The following is a 23914-nucleotide window of genomic DNA, read 5'->3' on the forward strand; positions in this document are numbered from 1 at the left end:
ATTTCCATTCAAATTCTTTACAGGATAATTCCAAACTCCTTATCATTCGGATACATACACTTTTGATTTATCTAAAACATGATTATCTAATAATTTCTATATATACTTCAAATGTTTATAGATAAAATCAAGATGTTTTACATCCATCTAATTTACACAAACATCAAATAATCTTTATCCATCTAGTCATTTGGTTCTAACCAAAATCTTGCATTTACAGTTATATATAGAGTAACTCTAGATACAACCGTAAAGTACGTAAACACCGCGTAATCGCTTTGAAAAAGAGTGGAGTCTACTATTAAAAAATTAATTTTTTTTATGTGGATCTCATGCATATTTTATTCAATTTTTCAAAATAATTACGTAACAGTTGCATAATTCTCGATTGTAAATATCTCTTCTACTATATATATATATATATATATATATTGCCGCAATTACGACCTGACGAAAAAATAAGAAGGATAATGAGTACAGTACTGAATAAATTCAATCCACGTGAATGGAAAATTTTGGCGAAATGTTGCAGGCCGGAGTACTTCCTAACTTGTTGGACTGAAATTTTGACGCAGTACTTTTGCGTCTTTAACAAAAAAAATTAAAATATTTATCATTAGCAAGATGGAGAATGTTAGAACGAACAAGAAAAAAAGAAAAGAAAAGTCATGCATAAAATAGATAAAGTTTAAAAAAAATAAGAAAAGTTTGAAGGAGACTCAAAAGAAGAATAGAAAAGGATACATACCATAAGTTTTTTTTTAATATATAAATTTTGACTTTTAGAACTTTTAGAGCAAAAATTTGCAAGAGATTCAAAATTTTATTAGATTTGGCTATATTTGGAACAATTATAAACTAGATTTTTATATTTTAAAGTCTTTTCTAGGAAATAATACGATTATTATAATGTTTTGGTCAAGATGAACTTTTTCAACATTTTAAGGGGAAATTTATTTATTTTATAAGATTATTAGAATAATGATAGAGTTATTATCCTATTGCTATCAATTTACTATTTTTTTTATATTTTATTTTATATTTTATTTAATGGGAAGTGATATTAGTAAAATTATATATTTTTTTAATTTTTTTCATAATATTAGCTAGCGGGCGGGCACACCTACCCGGATGTAACATCAATAGCCCTACAAATTTTGTTCCTTTCTAACTAATTAATAATAATGCCTATATAATCCCCAGCCCAATCTACAAAGTTTTCACCAACAGCCAGCTTTTCGGGTGCTTTGCATAGCCTGATTCAGAGCCTCAAGCTTTGAACTTTCGTTGTAGTGAGGGAAAACATGTCCATCCCATTCTCAGGAGCTGATCTTTCCCAAAACATCAAATCCAATGTTGTGCGGAGGACTGCAAATTTTCCCCCCAGCGTTTGGGGTGACCGTTTCATCAACTACACCTCCGATGACGAGGTATGTACGTATGAGTCGAGAACAATTTCACCATCTCTTTTAACTATAAAATTTGAATTTATTTACATTGATTGAGTCGTATTTTATTATTCTTTGGTTTGTTATTCTACTTTACAGATGTCATTAGCTCATTTGAACTTACGGTTAGTTAGTTAGAATCTTCTGCTGTATATATGCTTGCACCTTCTGTATACGAGTAATAGTGAAATAGAGGAGTAAGGTTCTTCTTCTTCCATACACTCATCTCTCTGTTTTTCATTGTTTCTGCTGTGTTAGGCTGCGTTGCAGCATTGTTTATTACCTTCTTACAGTTATAACTAGCTTAATTTCATGATTATCACCTGATGCAGTTTTGATAGCTGGTGCAGGAAACCCATGCTCGTAGAGTACGTGAAGTTGAAGAACTGATCAAAGAAGTGAGAAGGGAACTGTTAGCCTCCACGTGTCAGCCTTCGCAACAGCTGAACCTAATTGATGCGCTTCAGCGCCTTGGCGTGGCGTATCACTTAGATAGAGAGATCAAAGAAGCGCTAGAACATATGCATGCTGGCTATCATGACAATAAGGCTGATAGTAGTGGAGATGACGATCATGATCTGTATAATGTTGCTCTTCGCTTTCGACTACTACGTCAACAAGGACTTCGTGTTTCATGTGGTATGCCTTCGATTTTACATGCATGCAGTCACGCCCCATGTATATTTCTTTGGATTACGAATTTAGTTTATTCTCTATAAGTGATGCGCTAGGCGCGCGTGCGGCCTCCTTTATTTGAGATTTTTTTAAGTGCATTTATTGCATTATATAAGTTATATACTCTTGTAATAGCCTCATTTAACTTGATTATATATGTATATATATATATATATATTTGTTTCGTGTCTTGGTGTTGAAGCAGATGTGTTTAAGCAGTTTAAAGATGAAAAGGATAACTTCAAGGAAAGTTTGAGCACCAACATTCCGGGCATCCTAGCCTTGTATGAAGCTACGCATCTTAGGGCGCACGGAGAAGACATCCTTGATGAGGCCCTTGCTTTCACCACCTCTCAACTCAAGTCCGCTGCATCCCATTTAAGCAATCCATTAGCAGCAAAAGTTAATCATGCCTTAAAGCAACCCCTGCACAAGGGCATACCAAGGCTTGAGGCAAGGCACTTCATCTCTGTCTACCAAGATGACACTTCACATAAAAAAGCTTTCCTGAAGCTTGCAATACTAGATTTCAATTTGGTGCAGTCGTTGCACAAACAGGAACTTTCTGAAATCACCAGGTAATTAATACATAAAGTCAACTAGCAATACGTCAAATATGCACTGCTAATACCATTTGGTTAACTTGTAGATGGTGGAAAGATTTAGACTTTGCAACGAAACTACCTTTTGCAAGAGACAGGGTTGTGGAGTGTTTTTTATGGATTGTGGCAGTCTATTTTGAGCCCCGGCACTCGCCTGAAAGAAAAATAGTAACGAAAATTATTGCCATGGCATCCACCATAGATGATATTTATGATGCATATGGCACTCTTGAAGAACTCGAGATCTTTACAGAAACGATTGAGAGGTTTGATAGCTATCAGGAATTAAATATTTTTTATATTTATTTTTTCATCTTTTTATTCTTCTATTCTTTTATTCATTTTATTCATTTTGTATCACATGTTATCACATGTTAGTCACGTGTCATTTTATTTCTTCATATATTCCTATAAATACTGCTACTACTGTATACGGATGTAAATATATATTTTTTACAAAATAATATTTTTCACTACTTTCAGAAGTTTCTTTCCCTTTATTGTCGACCTTTGGTCTGCTAGGGTTTCACCCTTCCCGTGCTCTACTGGGGTTTACTTTTACAACAGCAAAGATCATCGTTGATGTTGCTTTTATGATTATAATCATGTATGGTAGCAATCTTGTTAACTTCAATTTGTACTTGATTCTTAGGTGGGAAATTAGCACAATAGATCAACTTCCACAGTACATGAAAATATGTTATAGGGCACTCTTGGACATTTTCGACGAAATTGAGCAGGAGCTGGCAAAACAAGGAAGACCGTATCTTGTAATCTATGCAAAAAAAGCTGTACGTAAGACACAAAAAACTATGTTATTTTTGCTCTCCTAGAACTGGTTGCTTGCCTAGTACTCATAACATTGTATGCATGTTAATGATTCTTTTGAGGCATATCAGATGAAAATATTGGTCCGGGCCTACTTCAACGAAGCCAAATCTTTCAACATGAAACAAATCCCAACGATGGAAGAGTATATGGAAGTCGCAATACCAAGCTCGGGTTACCCAATGCTCATAGCCGTCTCATTTGTTTTCATGGGTGAAATAGTTACCAAGGAGGCCTTTGAATGGATCTTCAGCAGCCCAAAGCTTATAACAGCATCAGCAATAATTGCTAGGCTGATGGATGACAGTGGGTCACATAAGGTATCAATATATATAGCTGACTAAATTGAAGCTAGTTAATTTGTGAAACAAAATTGACATTATATATATGGCTGACTACGTTTTTTCTGCCTATATGGGAAACTATACATGTGTGTAGTTTGAGCAAGAGAGAGGGCATGCTGCCTCGGCAGTTGAATGCTACATGAACCAATATGGGGTCTCTGAAACACAACTGGCATATGAAGAACTGAACAGGCAAGTTTCTAATGCATGGAAAGACATCAATGAGGAATTTACCAGGCCTAATGCCATGCCAATGCCTCTCCTTACATGTGTTTTAAATCTTTCACGAGCAATAGATGTCATCTACAAGAACGGGGATGGATATACCCATGTGGGGAAAGAGATGAGAGATAACGTTGCAACAGTGCTCATACATCCGGTGCCAATAATAGTATGAGTGTTGGTTTATTGGTACTTCATCTATAATATCATGTCAGTACTGGTACTGATATATAGTATTATATAATAAGTTAGATTTACTGTATAATAAAACAGTTTTACTGTACCAGTTGTTAGTTTGTAAGTTTGAAGGAAAATAAATGATGTTCTCACATGAGATGTATGTACCCTGGATAGCCACTTTTTAATAAAAGGAAATAAATATTGATATACTACGTAACAGATCATCATTAGCTGACCCTCAATGAAACCACATCAGATTCTTCCAAATAGCAAAACCTCTCAATTTATAGTTTAAAAAATATATCGACACTCCAAATTATCAGAATGACATGTTCACTGAATTCAATATATATTTTCTTAACATTAATGCTAAAGATATTTGTACATGGTTTTCGTACAATATTCTGAGTATCAAAAGAAATAAAATCTGTTACATAAATTGAGAGAAAATAGACTATACATCTATAACGTCCGGTTCTCGAAAGTTTGGAGAGTTAACTCTTAATACCTAAAATCAACTTAAATAACACAATTATAAAATCCAGAAAATTTCATAAAATATTAATCAATTTAATCATTCCCAATATCTAAGTTCCTCCATAGGGACAATAAAGAAATTATCAATAACATAAATTAGAAATCCTCCAAAAACTCGAAATTATCATTAACTTATCAAATCAAAATACCCAAAAATAAAATAAATCAGTTCATTAACTACGACTCTCAAATAAGTACTTGTACCCTCGGCACTTATTCCATTACGGATGTCACACCTTGCTAAAACTTCCTACTCTTGTACTCCAGCTGAACCATCAAAATTATCTGAACCATAATTGGAGATAAGGGATGAGTTATCAACAACTCATTAAGCAGAGGATATATACTAGTATGCAAACATGAGCATTTACAGAGTTCAGAATGCAGAATAAAAATATTTTCTTTCAGAATACAGAATCAGAATAATATTTTCAAAATGCAGCGTCAGAACATATTATCAAAAATATTAGAGCGAAAATTCATAAATATTCGTAATCAAAATCCCTTTGGCATAGTATAAACTGAAACATCGCATCTTATCTTATCATATCAGAACAAATACCATGTTTAACCCCCGTGGTAGAGTTGTGCAAACCCCGGTAGCTAACCTAGTAGAAACAGATTGTGAATCTTCCCCTCATTTTTTCTCGGAGCCCTGAGTGTGCACATAAGAAAGACCACGCAGAAAGCCACTTTGTTTCCAAAGTGGATGCACCAGAAACAGAAAAGTTGGTACCAACCCGAACAAAGGCCACAGTTTTACACCCGTGGTAAGGTCAGAACAGAAATAGAAACAGAATGTTATGCCAGAGGTTTTCAGAAATCACATCAGATCATATCAGAGTACAGAAAATCTTTAGAACAGAACAAAATTATATCACAACATAATTTATGCACAAAATTTCATATTCGCTCTCTTCCAAAGTTTAGAAACAGAATGTCAAAAATAAGCTCATGTCTACACCAGTCATGATAGAAAATAATTTATTCTTAAATAGAATCTCATGAATAATGCAAAACAAATAAGTGAGGTAGTTCAAATTTAATTTCAAAAATCAAATATGTATATTTTCCAAAAATAACCATAGCTCATTTTATTTTAATGCAAAGTCTAGCATAGGAACCCCGTTTGCCTAGACTTCTTAGCTTTTTTCGGAATTTTCCTCAAAATGTCGAACAATAATTAATCGTCACCTATAAATAATCACATAATTCTCATAAATTTCCAATTAATCTCATATTTTGATGTTCAATACTACACTTCTAAAATAACCTACTAAATTCCTCAAAACCTAAAATTTCAAATCATCACTTTCTAAAATCATCTCTGTTGATTTAATAACTATGACAAAAATATTTAAAAGTCAGACCTATTTATTATTGAAAACCAACTATAAAGTTTAATACTGGATAATATAATTATCCCAAAATATTTTAAAATAAACCATAACTATTTTTAAATAGACTAAATCATATCTAAAATGTAAAAATAACATTACACCAATATTGGTTACTTTTAAAATAAATCTTTACTTAATAATATGTTAAAATAATTCTCTATAATCATAATTAAATAACAGTTTATTAACACAATATAAAATTTTTAAAACACCTTAGCATAACTTGCAGCTCAAAAGGTCAAAAAGTAATTAACAATGTTAGTGTAAAATATACTTAGAAGTTATAACCAAGTAATATACTTACGTAAACCAGAATTATTTGAAGGAAAACAGAGGTTACGTACGTGATGGAGGTTCACCGTGACTGGAGCAGGTTGCGGCGGGGCAGGCCGGAGGGACCGAGGTGGCGAAACTGAAGAGCGGGAGTACGACGGAGACTCTGTCGAGCTGGGCTATGCACGAGTGAACGAGAGAGAGTAGTGAGCGAGAGAGAGACGGAGAGAGAGATAACAGAAACTCACCGTGATGCAGCGAGGCGCGTGACGGTCTTAGGCTAGGCGTCGACCAGGGCAGTGTTCGAAGGTGAAGGCTCGACCTCTTGCGTCCTCTTATGGCAGTGGCGTCGAAGTGGAGGGGGGCTAATGACGTGGCTCACGATGGGGATACTTCCCCTGTTTCGGAGTGCAGAAACAGAGCATGTCGTGGGTGTTCTTCCTTTAACGGCTGGGCGACGGTGGTTCTCTTTCCGTGGTGGCGAGGACGGGCTAGAGGGTGGTGCCCTGTTTGCAACGTGGAGTTGCTGACTACGACTACGTGTGGCAGGGTAGTGACGTCAATGAAAAAAAAAATCGTGCTGCATGGCTGCGCTGAGGGGGAGTGCTCACAGTGAGGAAGAAGTGGATTACGGAGGGGAAGAGATTGGGCAGTGGGGGTGGTTCACGGTGGCAGCCCAAGGCTAGCTGATGCGAACGTGCTGACAGCAGGGAACGAGAGGGAGTTAAAGTGGTGCAAATGTGCAATAAGGCAGGTTGCGGCAGCCCTAATCTAAGCGTTTCTTCATGCAACAGGGAGAAAGAGATGAAGCCCTAGGCGACAGTGAGTGAATGCGTATAAAGTGGATATGTATATATGTGATGAAAACCCTAAGGAAACACCGAGACGAAGAAAAAAAACATGCAAGCCACGGACGCGAGGAAAATAGGGGAGAAAATACACGGAAATAAAGAAAAGAAATAAAAACATGCGTGAACTGCGAAGTTAACGTGTGAAAATAAGTTATTGAACAGAATAAAAAAAACAAAACCCTAAAGCTAGGAGAATAGAGGCGTACATGCGTGAGAGTGCAATCATGAGGCGCGTGGCCAAAAGAAAATCATAAACTCAGTTGGTTTTTAACGGTTTAAAAGACACGGGTGTGGGCTTGGGTCTTGGGGTTTTTTTTTTTTTTTTATGCATAGGCCCAAAAATATATAAAAATCGGCTTGACTGGTTCCGGGTGTTACAACATCACTATCTTCCATATTAATATGCCCCCTCGAGTCCAAGGGTGTGTCTGCAACATTTAAACTCATTCTTAACTTGAAGAATCTGTCCGCTACCAACAGTTTGGTAAATATATCAACTAGTTGATCTTTGGAGCTGATGAATGAGATATTTAACGTCTTGGCAGCAACTTTGTCTCTAACGAAATTGAAGTCAATATCTATATGTTTTGTCCTTGAGTGATAGACAGGATTGGCAGCCAAGTAAGTGGCTCCCATGTTGTCACACCATAATGTTGGAGCTTGATTAAGAGGTAATCCAAGTTTAGGTGTAACACCCCGATCCTGAAGGTCTGGAGAGTTAGCTCTTAATACTTAAAATCAAGTTAAATAACACAACTATAAGATCTAGAAAATCCTATAAAATATTAATCCATTTAATCAATCTAAAAATCTAAGTTCCTCCATGAGGACAATAAAGAAATTCTCAATAATATATATTAGAAATCCTTCAAAAGCTCGAAATTATCCTTAACTCATCAAATCAAAATACCCGAAAAATAAAATTAGCTTACTAACTACGACTCTCAAATAAGCACTTGTACTCTCTTACACTTATTCTACTTCAAACATCACACCTTGCTAAAACTCTTTACTCTTGTTCTCCAGTTGAACCATCAAAATTATCTGAAAAATATATGGAGATAAGGGGTGAGTTATCAACAACTTAGTAAGTAGAGGACATATACTAGTGTGTAAACATAAGCATTTACAGAGTTCATAATGCAGAACAAAAATATTTTCTTTCAGAATGTAGAATCAGAATAATGTTTTCAAAATGCAGCATCAGAACATGTTATCAAAAATATTAGAGTGAAAGTTCGAAAATATTCATAATCAAAATCTCTTTGGCATAGCATAAACGGAAATATCACATCTTATCTTATCATATCAGAACAAATACCATGTTTAACACCTGTGGTAGGGTTGTGCAAACCTCGGTAGCTAATCGAGCAGAAACAGAATGTGAATCTTCCCCTTATTCATTCTCGGAGCCCCGAGTGTGCACATAGGAAAGACCACGCAGAAAACCACTTTGTTTTCAAAGTGGGTGCACCAGAAACAGAAAAGTTGGTACCAACCTGAACAGAGGCCATAGTTTACACCCGTGGTGAGGTAAGAACAGAACAAAAACAAAAACAGAATGTTATGTCAGAGGTTTTTCAGAAATCACATCAGATCATATCAGAGTACAGAAAATCTTCAGAACAGAACAAAATCATATCACAACATAATTTATGCATAAAATCACATATTCGCTCTCTTCTCAAAATTTTGAAACAGAATGTCAAAAATAAGCTCATGTCTACACCAGTAATGATAGAAAATAATTTCTTCTTAAACAGAATCTCATGAGTAATGCAGAACAAACAACTAAGGTAGTTCAAATTTCTTTCATAATCAAATATGTATATTTTCCAAAAATAACCTCAGCTCATTTTATTTTAATGCAAAGTCTAGCATAGGAATCCCGCTTACCTGAACTTCTTAGCTTTTTCAGAATTTTCCTCAAAATATCGAACAATAATTAATCGTCATCTATAAAATAATCACGTAATTGTCATAAATTTCCAATTAATCACACATTTCGATATTTAAAACTAAGCTTCTAAAATAACCTATTTTAATCCTTCAATACCTAATAATCCTCATAACCTTAAAATACCATCATTTTCTAAGACCACCAATATCCACTTAATCGAATTCATACTGAAGAAGAAAATTTATCTAATAAGTATTACGATAATTATAGAACTCAATAAAAATTAATATTCAAAATATCTAAAATACCAACAATATTTTATAAATAAAAAAAATACATTGGTTACTAAAATTTCCATAAAGTAAGTCATGAAAAATTCATCTCTTAAGAAAATTAGGCTTATTTCCTCTAACTAACAATATTATCAAAATACAATATAATATTTATTAAAACTTAAAGCAAAATCCCATTTAAATATAAACCCAAAAAAAAACTTATCACCTGAAAACATTAAGTTAAAACTAGTAAGTACCCAAGTTTAAACTTTACCTAAGTTGTGTTGCGGAGGAACCGTGGTAGCTGTTTGTGTGGGGAAAAGTGGCTAGTGGTGGCAACAAACATAACAAAGGCGTTCTCTATGCATGGCTAAAGTGTGCTTATATATAAGATACGAAAACCCTAGAGATACGAGGGAGACGTGTGTGCGGACGGAAAAAGAGTCGTGCGAGTGCATGGAGTGGATAAAAATACACTAGAGACGTGTATGATCATGCATTGCCGTGGACGAGAGGGAAACTTAGGGGTGAAAAATTGACGGAAAAAAAAATTGTGCGGGAAAGTTAACGTGTGAAAAAATAAAAAAATAAAATAAAACAAACTAAAACAAAATAAATAAATAAATAAAAATTCAGCTTGATTGGGTCCGGGTGCTACATTCTCTGTAACGCCCCGGTCTCGCACGGATCGAAGAGTTACTCTCTATAACTTAAAACTCACAATTAATCAATGTATTTATAGACTCCAAAATATAAAGTCATCAGAATACTACAGAATCTCTTAATAAAATCTGCCACTTCTCAGAAATCTTCTATGAGTAGACCACTATGCTTAAATAATCATCTCACCGATGCTCCATAATCTTGATCCGTAGCTGGACTATTCAAAATCATCTGAAAAATATATGGAGATAAGGGGTGAGTTATCAACAACTCAGTAAGCAGAGAACATATACCAGTGTGTAAACATGAGCATTTATAGAAATTAGAAAGCAGAACAAAACATTTTCATTTTCAGAGTGCGGAAGCAGAACATGTTATCAAAATATCAGAGCAAAGATTTAAAAATAATTTCATTCAAAAATATTCTTTGGCATAGCATAAATGATTATCATCATCAACAGAACATCATATCAGAACAGAGGCCATGTATAACCCCCGTGGTAGGGTTGTGCATCTGCAGACAGCCAAGCAGAACATAAATCACTCTGTCACCAAGGTGTGCACTCAAAACAGAGACCACTACTATAACCTGTGGCAGGGTCGTATCCACTATTATTACCCGTGATTGGGCTGTATACACTATTATTACCCGTGGTTGGGCCGTATCCACTATTATAACCCGTGGTTAGGCCGTATCTACTATTGTAACCCGTGGTTGGGCGGTATGCCACTATTATCACCCGTGGCAGGGCCGTAACTGAATAGAGCGGAAACAGAATCAAATTCAGAATCAGAGAGTCATGCCAAAGGGTTTCAGAAATCACGTCTTATCCAAACAAAGTACTGAACAAAATTTTCAGAACAGAACAAAATCATATCACAACATAATTTATGCAAAAATTTCATATTCGCTCTCTTTATCAAAGTTCAGAAATAGAATGTCAAAAATAAGCTTATGTCTACATCCGTCATGACAGAAAATACTTTCTTCTTAAACATGATCTCATGAGTAATGCAGAACAAATAACTGAGGTAGTTCAAATTTCTTTTCATGACAAAACATGCATATTTTCCAAAAATAACCTCAGCTCATTTTATTTTAATGCAAAGTCTAGCATGAGAACCCTGCTTACTTGAACTTCTTAGCTTTTCAGAATTTTCCTCAAAATGTCGAACAATTAATAATCGTCACCTATAAAATAATCAAGTAATTCCCATAAATTTCCAATCAACCACTTATTTCGATATTTAATCATAAACTTCTAAAATAACCTACTTAATTCCTCAAAACCTAAAATTTCATAACCTTAAAATATATCATCCTTTTCTAAAATCGCCAATGTCCATTTGATAACTTCGACTAAAAACACTTAAAAGTTTAACTTATTTATTAATGAAAACAACTTATGAAGTTTAATACTGGATAATATAATTATCCCAAAATATTTTAAAATAAACCATAACTATTTTTAAATGGACTAAATCATATCTAAAATGTAAAAATAATATTACACCAATATTGTTTACTTTTAAAATAAAACTTTACGTAAATAACATGTTAAAACTAATTTTCTGTAATCATAATTAAATAACAGTGTACTAATACATAATAAAAGTTTAAAAGCCCATTAATATAACATGCAGTAATGGGTATTACGGTAATTTCAATTAATTCTTTGAAAACTAACAAAAAAAACCTACATAAATCAACATAACATGCACGGCAGGGCTTACTCACGGAGGAGATCAAGCGGTAGCGTGCGACGTAGGCGAGGGACTAGGCAGGCGGCGGTGATCTCGGCGGAGCACTGGATGAGAGAGAGACCAACGAATGAGAAAAAATGAAAGACATAGAGTAAGCTGAGAGAGTGTGACACAGAGGTGTTGTCGGTGGCTTACCGAGTGGGATGCGGCGGATAGGAGGGGCTTGGAGTGACAGTCAAAGTTCTCTGTGCTGGTGGTAACGACGTGGAAGCGCTGGCACCGTGTGTGGTGGCTTTGAGTGACAAGTGCACCAGGTTGGGTTGCTCTGTTTTCGGTGGCTAAAATAGGGGAGTTTTCGGTTCACTATGTAGGTGGTTGTCCTCGGTAGTAAGGTGGTGGTGTAGTGGTATACGGCAGAGGAGCGGGAGCTCCAGTGATAGCCAAGTGGAGATGGCACACGGCAAATGGGAGCTGCGGTCCGTGGAGTTGCAGTGTGCCCGGGTTGCGTCGATTTCGTATGGAAGCAACGTGTATTCTGGATGGTGCAACGGCTGGGTTGAAGAGGCTAACAACGGCTGCAACTTGGTGGAGGGTTGACGGAGGCTGAGCCGGAGTGTGTCAAAAGTGGTGTTCTGGTTTATGGGTGCAAAGTTGATGAGCGCTGAGTCGAGGGCTACGGGTTGTTGTTTGTATGGGAAGGAGTTGATAGAGGCGGCAGTGAATCGTAATGAAGGCGTTCTCTACGCATGGCTATTATGTGCGTATAAATATGATGCGAAAACCCTAGAGATAAGAGAGACGTGTGTGCGGATGGAAGTTTGTGTTGTGTGTGTGCATGGAGTGGACGGAAGAACTAACGGGTGAAAGAGAAATATAGACGGAAAGGATAAAACGTGCGGAAAGAAAAAAAATAATGTGCGAAGAAAATAAAATAAAATAAAATGAACTAAAAATAAACAAATAAAAATAAAATAAATTTTGAGCATGATTGGGTCCGGGTGTTACAAAAACATTTCGTCCTCGAAATTTGCTAGTACCACAAGCAAGGCCTAATTATTTATCCGCTACAACGATTCCATGCCTACCCCATTCGTTAATCATAATGTCGAACCTAATTAATATTCCAAAATTTTCGAACCCAATATTCCAAGTTCTAAACCTACAATATTGTCGATCGTAATCTCTCATATTTTCCCTAACCATACAGTTCGCGCAGACTGCCATTTCAAGTCTAAAATATAAACCTCAATAATGCAATTAACGACCAAATAATAAATTTCAAATTCTCCACCTAATATAAAAAACCTCAATAATATAATTAAAAACCTAAAATAATTTTGAACTCTCCACATAATCCACAAACCTTATACAATAGCAAAATAGACTCCCAAATTAACACGTCACAAAACCATGCTTCCACTGCGCACTCTAACAATTACTTGTAGTCCTAAACACATTGAATCTCAATCAAGTCCATAAAAAAAAAAAAAAAAAAAAAAAAAAAAAAAAAAAAAAAAAAAAAAAAAAAAACTGACCTCCACATTTTACCAGCACCAGATTTAATTTCGCAAAATCTCCCAACATGTATGTAGCCTCTAATACATCAATATCACAAGTTTAAACCTCAAGTTCCTAATGAGAATTCGTTCCACGGAGTCAACATAAAATCTAAACCTTAAACTCTATCAGAATTATTTCTTACAGTCCACAGAATACGTCTACCAGAATCAAAATCTCAAATGTCATAAAAAATTGTTTCATTAAAATATGCAAAATCTAAAACCTCAGATTTCGCAGAACTCATTTTATAGGACCGCAAGTGCTAAAACTTTACATATCATAAAAAAAAAATCATATCCCTAACTTGCAGAAATCAACGATCTTAAATCTCATCAAAATCATTTTTAAAGTATGTACAATCTCTAAACCTCAAATCTCCAAAGTCTCGAACTCGACGACGAGCAGCCATCTTGAGATCTTAAACTCAGTTAAACGTTCTAGGGAAAGAAAACAAAATATGTATAAACAAAATATAAATACCAGCTAAAATATTTCAAAACAAGTTAGAAATAATAAATGAATCAATAAAATCTTGAACTTGTTTTAATCATTCTTAGCCATATCTTTAACCAACTCATATAGTTCATCCTACCATCTATAATTGTGAACCCGACATTGCTCTAAACTCACGTACGCCTTTAGAATCTAAACCTCAAAAAAAATTTAACCTTAAATTAATCTTATAAAGATTATCTCCTATAGTCCCCCAAAGTAGCTTGTCGGATCTAAAAACCCTAAACCTCAAAATCCCAAAACTCAATCATAAATTCTACAAAATCTAAAACCTTAACTATCAACATAATCATCTTTTATTCTTTAAAAATTCTAAACCTCAAATCTGAAATTTCTTCCTAATCCCACAAATATCTAAACCTCCAACATTTATAATATGCAGAATTCAAACCTGGCTTTGACACCAACTGTAACACCTCGATCCCGAAGGTCCGGAGAGTTAGCTCTTAATATCTAAAATCAACTTAAATAACACAACTATAAAATCCAGAAAATCCCATAAAATATTAATCCATTTAATCAATCCAAAAATCTAAGTTCCTCCATGGGGACAATAAATAAATTCTCAACAACATATATCAGAAATCCTCCAAAAACTCGAAATTATCCTTAACTCATAAAATCAAAATACCCAAAAAATAAAATCAGCTTACTAACTACGACTATCAAATAAGCACTTGTACTCTCGGGCACTTATTCCACTTCGAACATCACACCTTGCTAAAACTTCCTACTCTTGTTCTCTAGCTGAATCATTAAAATTATCTGAAAAATATATGGAGATAAGGGGTGAGTTATCAACAACTCAGTAAGCAGATTACATATACTAGTGTGTAAACATGAGCATTTACAGAGTTCGGAATGCAAAACAAAAATATTTTCTTTCAGAATGCAGAATCAGAATAATGTTTTCAAAATGTAGCGTCAGAACATGTTATCAAAAATGTCAGAGCGAAAGTTCAAAAATATTCATAATCAAAATCCCTTTGGCATAGCATAAACTGAAACATCACATCTTATTTTATCATATCTAAACAAATACCATGTTTAACCTCCCGTGGTAGGGTTGTGTAAACTCCGGTAGCTAACTGAGCAGAAACAGAATGTGAATCTTCCCCTTATTCATTCTCGGAGCCCCGAGTGTGCACATAGGAAAGAGACCATGCAAAAAACCACTTTGTTTCCAAAGTGGGTGTATCAGAAACAGAAAAGTTGGTACCAACCCAAACAGAGGCCACATTTTTACACCTGTGGTGAGGTCAGAACAGAACAGAAATAGAAACAGAATGTTATGCTAGAAGTTTTTCAGAAATCACATCAGATCATATCAGAGAACCAAAAATCTTTAGAACATAACAAAATCATATAACAAAATAATTTATGCATAAAATTTCATATTCACTCTCTTTTCACAGTTCAAAAACAGAATGTCAAAAATAATCTCATGTCTACACCAGGAATGACACAAAATAATTTATTCTTAAACAGAATCTCATGAGTAAAGCAGAACAAATAACTGCGGTAGTTCAAATTTCTTTTCAAAATCAAATATGTATATTTTTCAAAAATAACCTCAGCTCATTTTATTTTAAGGCAAAGTCTAGTATAGAAATCCCGCTTACCTGGACTTAGCTTTTTCGGAATTTTCCTCAAAATTTCGACCAATAATTAATCATCACCTATAAATTAATCACGTAATTCTCGTAAATTTTTAATTAATCACACATTTCGATATTTAATCCTAAACTTCTAAATAACCTATTCTAATCCTTCAATAGCTAAAAATTCTCATAACCTTAAAATATCATCATTTTCTAAGACCATCAATATCCACTTAATCGAATTGGTATTGAAGAAGAAAATTTATCTAATAAGTATTATGATAATTATAGAACTCAATAAAAATTATTATTCAAAATATTTAAAATACCAACAATATTTTATAAATAAAAAGAATACATTGGTTGCTAAAATTTCCATAAAGTAAGTCATGAAAAATTCATCTCTTAAGAAAAATAGGTTTACTTCCTTTAACTAACAATATGATCAAAATACATATAACATTTATTGAAACTGAAAGCAAAATCCCATTTAAGAATAAACCCCAAAAAAAAAACTTCTCACCCAAAAACATTAGGTTAAAACTACCTTCCATATATATATATATATATATATATATATATATATATATATATATAAATACCCTTATGAAGAAAACTAGCGATGAACATACACATGAATAATAGAAATGCAACGGCGGTAGGGACTCATCGAGAAGGTAATGTGCGATGGGGCTGGCTGGAGGGACTGTGGTGGCGCGGCTGACGAGTAGGGGTGCAGCAGAGATGCTGTCGAGTTGGGCTGAGCACGAGAGACAGGAGAGAGAGCAACCGAGAGGGAGTGAGAGAGTGCTAAGAGAGGATGAGAGAGTGATAAGCAAAAGAGAAAGTGATGGGGGAATGGAGAGAGAGTGATCACTGCATGAGGAAGAAGATAATACCGAGAAGAAGAGAGGGTTGTACGGTGGTGACGCGTGGTGGCTCCGGACGAGAAGAATACTGAGCTGTTGATGCTCTGTTTTTGGGAGATAAAATAGAGTATGTCGTGTGTGTTCCTCCTTTAATTGCTGGGCGACGGTGGTTGGCTTTCTGTGGTGGTGAGGACGTCTAAAGGGTGGTGCGCTGTTGCACAGAGGAGTTGTTGTCCCCGACTTCGTGTGGTAGGGCAGCTGTAACGCCCCGTTCCTGGAGGTCCGGAGAGTTAGCTCTTAATACTTAAGATTAACTTAAATAACACAACTATAAACTCCAGAAAATCCCATAAAATATTAATCCACTTAATCAAACAAAAAATCTAAGTTCCTCCATGGCAACAATAAAGAAATCCCCAATAACATAAATTAGAAATTCTCCAAAACTCGAAAACATCCTCAACTCATCAAATCAAATATCCGAAAAAAATAAATCAGTTTACTAACTACGACCCTCAAATAAGCATTTGTAGCCTCAAACACTTATTCCACTACGATCATCACACCTTACTAAACTTTCTACTCTTGTTCTCCAGCTGAACCATCAAAATTATCTAAAAAATATATGGAGATAAGGGGTGAGTTATCAACAACTCAGTAAGCAGAGGACATATACTAGTGTGTAAACATGAGCATTTACAGAAATTAGAATGCAAAACAAAACATTTTCATTTTCAAAGTGCGGAAGCAAAATATGTTATCAAAATATCAGAGTGAAGATTTAGAAATAATTTCATTCAAAAGTATTCTTTGGCATAGCATAAATGATCATCATCATCATGAGAACATCATATCAGAACAGAGGCCATGTATAACCTCTGTGGTTGGGGTTGTGCATCTGCAGATAGCCAAATAGAACATAAAATACTCTGTCACCAAGGTGTGTACTCAAAACAGAGACTACTACTATAACCCGTGGCAGGGCCGTATCCACTATTATTACCCGTGGTTGGGCCGTATCCACTATTATTACCCTTGGTTGGGCCGTATCCACTATTATAACCCGTGGTTTGGCCGTATCCACTATTGTAACACGTGGTTGGGCAGTATGCCACTATTATCACCCGTGGCAGGGCCGTAACTGAACAGAGCGGAAACATAATCAAACTCAGAATCAGAGAGTCATGCCAAAGGTTTTCAGAAATCACGTCTTATCCAAACAGAGTACTGGACAAAAATCTTCGGAACAGAACAAAATCATATCACAACATAATTAATGCTCAAATTTCATATTCGCTCTCTTTTTCAAAGTTCAGAAACAGAATGTCAAAAATAAGCTCATGTATACACCATTCATGATAGAAAATATTTTCTTCTTAAACAGAATCTCATGCGTAATGCAGAACAAATAACTGAGGTAGTTCCAATTCTTTTCAAAATCAAATATGTATATTTTTCAAAAATAACCTCAGCTCATTTTATTTTAATGCAAAGTCTAGTATAGGAACCTCGCTTACCTGAACTTCTTAGCTTTTCAGAATTTTCCTCAAAATGTCGAACAATTAACAATCGTCACCTATAAAATAATCAAGTAATTCCCGTAAATTTTTAATCAACCACTTATTACGATATTTAATCCTAAACCTCTAAAATAACCTACTTAATTCCTCAAAATCTAAAATTTCATAACCTTAAAATATATCATCCCTTTCTAAAATCGTTGATGTCCATTTGATAACTTTGACTAAAAACATTTAAAAGACTAACTTATTTATTAATGAAAACAACTTATAAAGTTTAATACTAGATAATATAATTATCGCAAAATATTTGAAAGTAAACCATAACTATTTTTTAAAAAGACTAAATCATATCTAAAGTGTAAAAACAACATTACTCCAATATTATTTACTTCAAAAATAAAACTTTACTTAATAACATGTTAAAATAATTTTCTGTAACCATAATTAAATAACAGCGTATAAAACATAATAAAAGTTTAAAAGGCCATTAATAAAACATGTAGAAAAGGGTATTACAGTAATTTCATTAAATTCTTTGAAAACTAACAAAAGAAAACTACGTAAATCACATAGCATGCACGACAAAGCTTACCCATAGAGGAAAATCAAGCGGCGGCGTGCGACGTAAGCGAGGGACTAGGCAGACGGCGGTGATCTCGGCGGAGCACTGGACGAGAGAGAGAGAGAGAGAGACCAACGAAAAGGGGAGAAAAAAAAATGAAAGACATAGAGTAAGCCGAGAGAGTGTGACACGGAGGTGCTGTCGGTGGCTTACCGAGCGGGATGCGGCGGACCTGGGTGCACGACCGGCATGTTTTGGAGGTTCCCACTTGAGGCTGAGCAGTTGGGCGGCGGCGTTGCGGTTCACTATGGAGGGAAGTAGGTGCTCTGCTTTCGATGCTGCAAAACAGAGTCTTACGTGAGGTGTTGCTGTGGTGCACTGCTACTGCTGGGCGTTTCCTGGACGTGGAGGCAGTGGCTGTTCCACAGTGGTCCCGTGGTTGACACAAGGAAAACTGGTTGCTAGGCTTCACGCGGTGGTGAGGACGGCACTGAAGTTGGACAGTGGGAGGGTGAATGAGGATTGCTTTGTTTTTAGATGTGAAAACAGAGGCTCACCGTGTGACTGCAGGTGACTTGGTGGCTTTCAAACACGGTGGTTACAAGGATGGTTACTGTTGTGGCGGTCTGGGTAGATGGTTATGCGCGGTGGACGACCCAGGTTGCTTCCACAGATGGCGAGGTCGCACGGGTGTTGATTTTTAAGGAACAAAGCACGGAACAACAACCAAATGCTTCTCAGGTTGGGCTATCTATGATGCCCAGTGGCTGGAAATGGTTTCCAGGAGGAGTTTGGGTGATGACCGTGGTAAACAAAGGAGGGCAGATGCTCTGGGAAGTTTGGTTGGCCGAGGTCATGAATAGAGGGCGGCGGCAGCTTGGCTTCATCATGCACGAGGGATAAGTGTATCTTTGCGTAAGTATATATGTGATGAGAAAACCCTACAGGGATGAGGGAGAGACGTGTGCGCGGATGTGCTGTGCGTGTGCAAGGAGTGGGCGAGAGGAAACTTACGGGAATTAAGAAATAAATACGGAAAGGGAAGAAAACAAAATAAAACATGCGGGAAAAAAATAAGCATGTGAAGAAAAAAAGGAAATAAAATAAAATAAAATGAACTAAAATAAATAAAAAATTGGGCTTGATTGGGTCTGGGTGTTACAGCAGCGGTGTCACGGAGAATCAACCAGTGTTGCGTTACGGGCTTGGCCAGTGATTGGGTGTTGCATGGCTACGCTGAGGGGAAGGTCTCACAATGAGGAGTAGAAATGGCTGTGGTGAGGCTTTGGGCCCTGGGCGATGGTCGTTTACGGTAGAGGTTTATGGTGGCAAAGTTGATGAGCAAGAGTCGAGAACGTGGAGAGGCAGTGAATGAAAGGGAGTTATGCGTGGGTTGGGTCGATTTCGTATAGGGGTTGTGCACGGTGGAAAAGGGTTGTGCTGCGGAGGAACCACGATTAATCGAACTTATAAAAAATTGATGTTTAGCCCTTGCTATTTTTTGTTCGATTCAGAGCCGAGCTCAAGCTTATAACTAGCTAGCCTACTTTGTTTCATAGTATACTTTCATTATCTTTCAAATTGCTATTTTAGTTGAAATGAAACTACACTACATAAATCATTCAATACAATAATACTACATGAAATTTAATGAAAGGGAGGAAGTAAACCCAATTGTCTCTTTCATCCATATATCTTTCATGTAGAAAGCTCAATGGCATTTATTGGACAGCAAACATGCAATTTCAATCAATTTTAGTTATTTATTTATAATGCTTGAAATGAGGAGTTTTCAATGTTTGGCTTAGTGCTAAGTATGGATAGAAGTTAAATGGTTTGATGTTGTGTTTTGTAGTTGACTTTCCCTAACTAAAGAGGATGTAAGGAAAGTGCTTTGTACTTGAAATTATATAGTTGGTTTATGCAGTTAATATTGTGATTAAAATCATTACTCCTATAACTCAATGCTTTTATTTGTATATATATTTTTTTATTGATTTTGTTTCATATATATTCTGGTATTGAGATTTAATCTAAAAATTACTTGGATTGTTGGGTGCAAATTGTAGGATGGACGTCGAGTGCTTTTGATTGAAAAGCACTTGACTGAGGCCGGCGGGCTTGTTAGTGAGCCATTTCACCTAGGTGTGTGCTGAAACTCTTTTAGTTGGGGATTGAAGGTAATGAATACCCATACCCAACTGCAAATCCTTTTTTCCATTTCATTAATTCTCAAAACATAGATGATTGTTTTGTTGTTAGTGTTATTATATATGCTAGACCTTCTGAGTTTGGAAAGAAATATGGATTATTATTAGATAATCACTCTAAGTCAAGTGTCTTCTACTTACCAAATTCTACAGGAGTTGGTTTTTTGTTTTGGGTGATGTTGTTTGTTTGTAAGTCTATACATACATACACACACACACACATATGGATATATATATATATATATATATATATGAGAGTGAACGTGGTGGACATGTGGTGTGCCATCGACGGTTAATACCATCACAATCAAACATTATTTATCCATTATCAATAAATACATATATTTCAATACACATCAGATATTTTGTACAAGGGATGAATGCATGGTCATATCAAGTTTTTCCCTTTTACTTCATATGTGATGAATTATCTTAATTTAGCATAATTAAGATCTGAGTTGTCATTTGTTAGTGCTAAATTCAATATTACTAATTACTATATAGGGGTTTTTATTTATTTATGTTAAATTACTATATGGACAACTAGGGACTATGTACCTAGCGTCATCATCGAACTTGACTTGGGTTAATTCAGATGACAACTGGTTCTGGTACCAATTTTTGGAGAATATGGAGTCACATGATGTCATAAACAAGACGAGAATAAAGTTTAGTCAGCCAAGTATCCTTGAAAATTTTTTTAACTAGAAACCTTCTATGATACCTAGCTAGCCACATTCATAAATCGTCTTCATGTTGCTCCAAACATTTATTCTCCTATCCCAACATTTGGCCTATGGTGAGTTTTTCATTGAACTTATATATTTACTGTCTCTGCTTAACTAACTTTCTTTCCCACCATAACCCCGATAGGCTTGTTTCACCTGCATACACTGAAGGCGTTAAATATTTCCTCACACAGGTACGAAACCATGCAAGTGGAAGGGATCGCATTCGGTGTCCATGTCGTGCATGCCTTAACAATCTGTGGCTGCCTATATTTGAGGTGGAAACCCATTTGTTTATTAAAGGGATCAACCCAGATTACACCCAGTGGATATTTCTTGGGGAGGAGGAGACAACATTGTACATCAGTGTGATGAGGAGTATGACGATATCATCCAAGAAGACGATTACATAGATGACATGTAGCATATGTTGGATGACATCCGGGCAGGCACCTTTGTTGATGTGCCCCAAGATAGCACTCCTGCACCAAACAGGCCACCAATTACTGTAGATTCACCACCACCATCTTTTGACCAGCTACTAGAGGATGCCCGACGTCAGCTTTTCGACGAGTGTACAGAATTTTCGAAGCTGTCATTCATTGTCAAGTTGTTACATATCAATCAATCGGTGGATGGTCAATTAAGTCATTTGATATGCTCCTTGATTTGTTGAGGTCTGCCATTCCTAATGTCCTCTTGCCACAATCATATGAGGAGTCAAGGTCTTTGGAGCTCGGTTTGGGCTTCAAGTACAACAAAATCCATGCGTGCCCCAACGACTGCATCTTATTTTGGAAGGAAAATGCTGCTCTTAATGAATGTCCTGTATGTAAGGCTTCAAGATGGATACCAAATACACATGGGCTACGCGCGATACCTCAAAAAGTGGTGCGTCACTTTCCTTTGAAACCGAGATTGCAGCGTCTCTTTATGTCTGCAAAGATAGCAGGTGATATGCAATGACACCAATTGCAACGGACGATAGAAGATACTTCTATGAGACATCTGGCCAACTCTGAATGCTGGAAGAAATTTGATGAAGATCATAGTTGGTTCACTGCGGATCCTCGCAATGTTTGGCTCAGTCTGGCTTGTGATGGTTTCACTCCATTCAACAACTTGGCTAAACCTCATAGCATTTGGCCAGTGATCCTTGTCCCCTATAACTTGTCGCCGTGGTCATGCATGAAAGACCAATTCTTCATGACATCTCTGATTATTCTTGACCCAAGGTCACCAGGGAATGAGATCGATGTATACTTGCAGCCGTTGATCGATGAATTGGTTGAATTTTGGGAAGATGGGGTACCTACATATGATGCCTCAACTAAGGAAACGTTTATGTTGCATGTTGCCTTATTGTGGACAATCAATGATTTTCCTGCCTATGGGAATTTGTCTGGCTGGTCAACAAAGGGAAAATTGGCTTGTCCGTCTTGCAATGCCGACACAGACTCCAATTGGTTGAAATATGGCCGAAAACATTGTTACATGGGACATCGACATTTCTTCCTAGCAGATCATATATGGAGAAGGAGGAAAGGGTTGTTCGATGGTAGAAAAGATCACCGCATGCCACCAAGGGATATAAGAGCTGAAGATATTCAAACTCAATTGTAGATGATTGAGGATGTTCAGTTTGGCAAATCTCATAAGAAGAAAAAACGCACTACTGAAGAGCTGAATTGGACAAAGTGTAGTATATTTTTCATGTTACCTTATTGGTCAACAGTTTGACTTCGGCATAATTTAGACGTTATGCATATTGAGAAGAATATTGCCAATAACATCTTATTCACTTTAATGAACAGTCTAGGAAAACTAAGGATAACATCAATTCAAGGCGTGACTTGGAGATTTTGGGCTATAGAAAAGAATTACACTTGAGGCATGATGGTGATCGTGTAACAATGCCATATGCACTATACTCATTACACGGAGATGAAATGAAGAAATTTTGTGAGTGGCTGTCTGATATCAAATTCCCAGATGGGTTCGCTTCCAATATCTCCAATTGTGTTTCTCTACGTGATTGCAAAATCTCAAGGTTGAAAAGCCACGACAGTCATGTTTTCCTTCAAAGACTACTCCCCATTGCTGCTGGGGAGTATTTAAGAAGTGACATAGCCTTGGCTTTGACTGAACTTGGTACTTTCTTCAAAAAGTTGTGCGCTCGAACACTGGATGTCAATCGCCTATCCCAACTCCAAATTGATATCGTCACCATTCTATGCAAACTGGAGATGATATTCCCTCCTTCCTTTTTCGATGTTATGGTCCACCTAGCTGTCCATTTACCCTGTGAGGCCAGACTTGGGGGTCCAGTAGAATATTGGTAGATGTACCCATTTGAGAGGTATCTTTGCAAATTCAAGTTGTATGTTAAGAATAAAGCCCGCCCAGAAGGTTCAATAGCAGAGGCCTACACTCACACCGAATGCTT

At 36.2% G+C, this 23914-nt stretch overlaps 1 protein-coding gene across 2 annotated transcripts; it reads left to right on the top strand.

Moving 5' to 3' along the window:
• Window positions 1-1218: 1218 nt before the first annotated feature.
• Window positions 1219-4511, top strand: LOC109021034 ((-)-germacrene D synthase-like). 2 transcript variants are annotated; one of them, XM_019003570.2, is made up of 7 exons: window positions 1219-1430; window positions 1799-2087; window positions 2329-2701; window positions 2773-2991; window positions 3378-3516; window positions 3625-3873; window positions 3992-4511. In XM_019003570.2, the coding sequence occupies exons 1-7, from the start codon at window positions 1305-1307 to the stop codon at window positions 4292-4294; spliced, it is 1698 nt and encodes a 565-aa protein (XP_018859115.2). In that variant the 5' UTR covers window positions 1219-1304; the 3' UTR covers window positions 4295-4511. The 2 variants fall into 2 exon arrangements, with proteins under 2 accessions (XP_018859115.2, XP_018859114.2); XM_019003569.2 differs by having other exon boundaries at window positions 1247-1430; window positions 1790-2087; window positions 3992-4482.
• The last annotated feature ends 19403 nt before the right edge of the window (window positions 4512-23914 follow it).

This window comes from Juglans regia, chromosome 2 (genome assembly GCF_001411555.2).
Source record: "Juglans regia cultivar Chandler chromosome 2, Walnut 2.0, whole genome shotgun sequence".
In the NCBI taxonomy this organism is placed as follows: Eukaryota; Viridiplantae; Streptophyta; class Magnoliopsida; order Fagales; family Juglandaceae; genus Juglans; species Juglans regia.

Excerpts from the sequence above, each read along its gene's own strand:
- LOC109021034 (XM_019003569.2), top strand. The coding sequence starts at position 1,305 with ATGTCCATCCCATTCTCAGGAGCTGATCTTTCCCAAAACATCAAATCC. Across the intron at positions 1,431-1,789 it reads ACTACACCTCCGATGACGAG|CTGGTGCAGGAAACCCATGC; the intron begins GTATGTACGTAT and ends CAGTTTTGATAG. Across the intron at positions 3,517-3,624 it reads TAATCTATGCAAAAAAAGCT|ATGAAAATATTGGTCCGGGC; the intron begins GTACGTAAGACA and ends GAGGCATATCAG.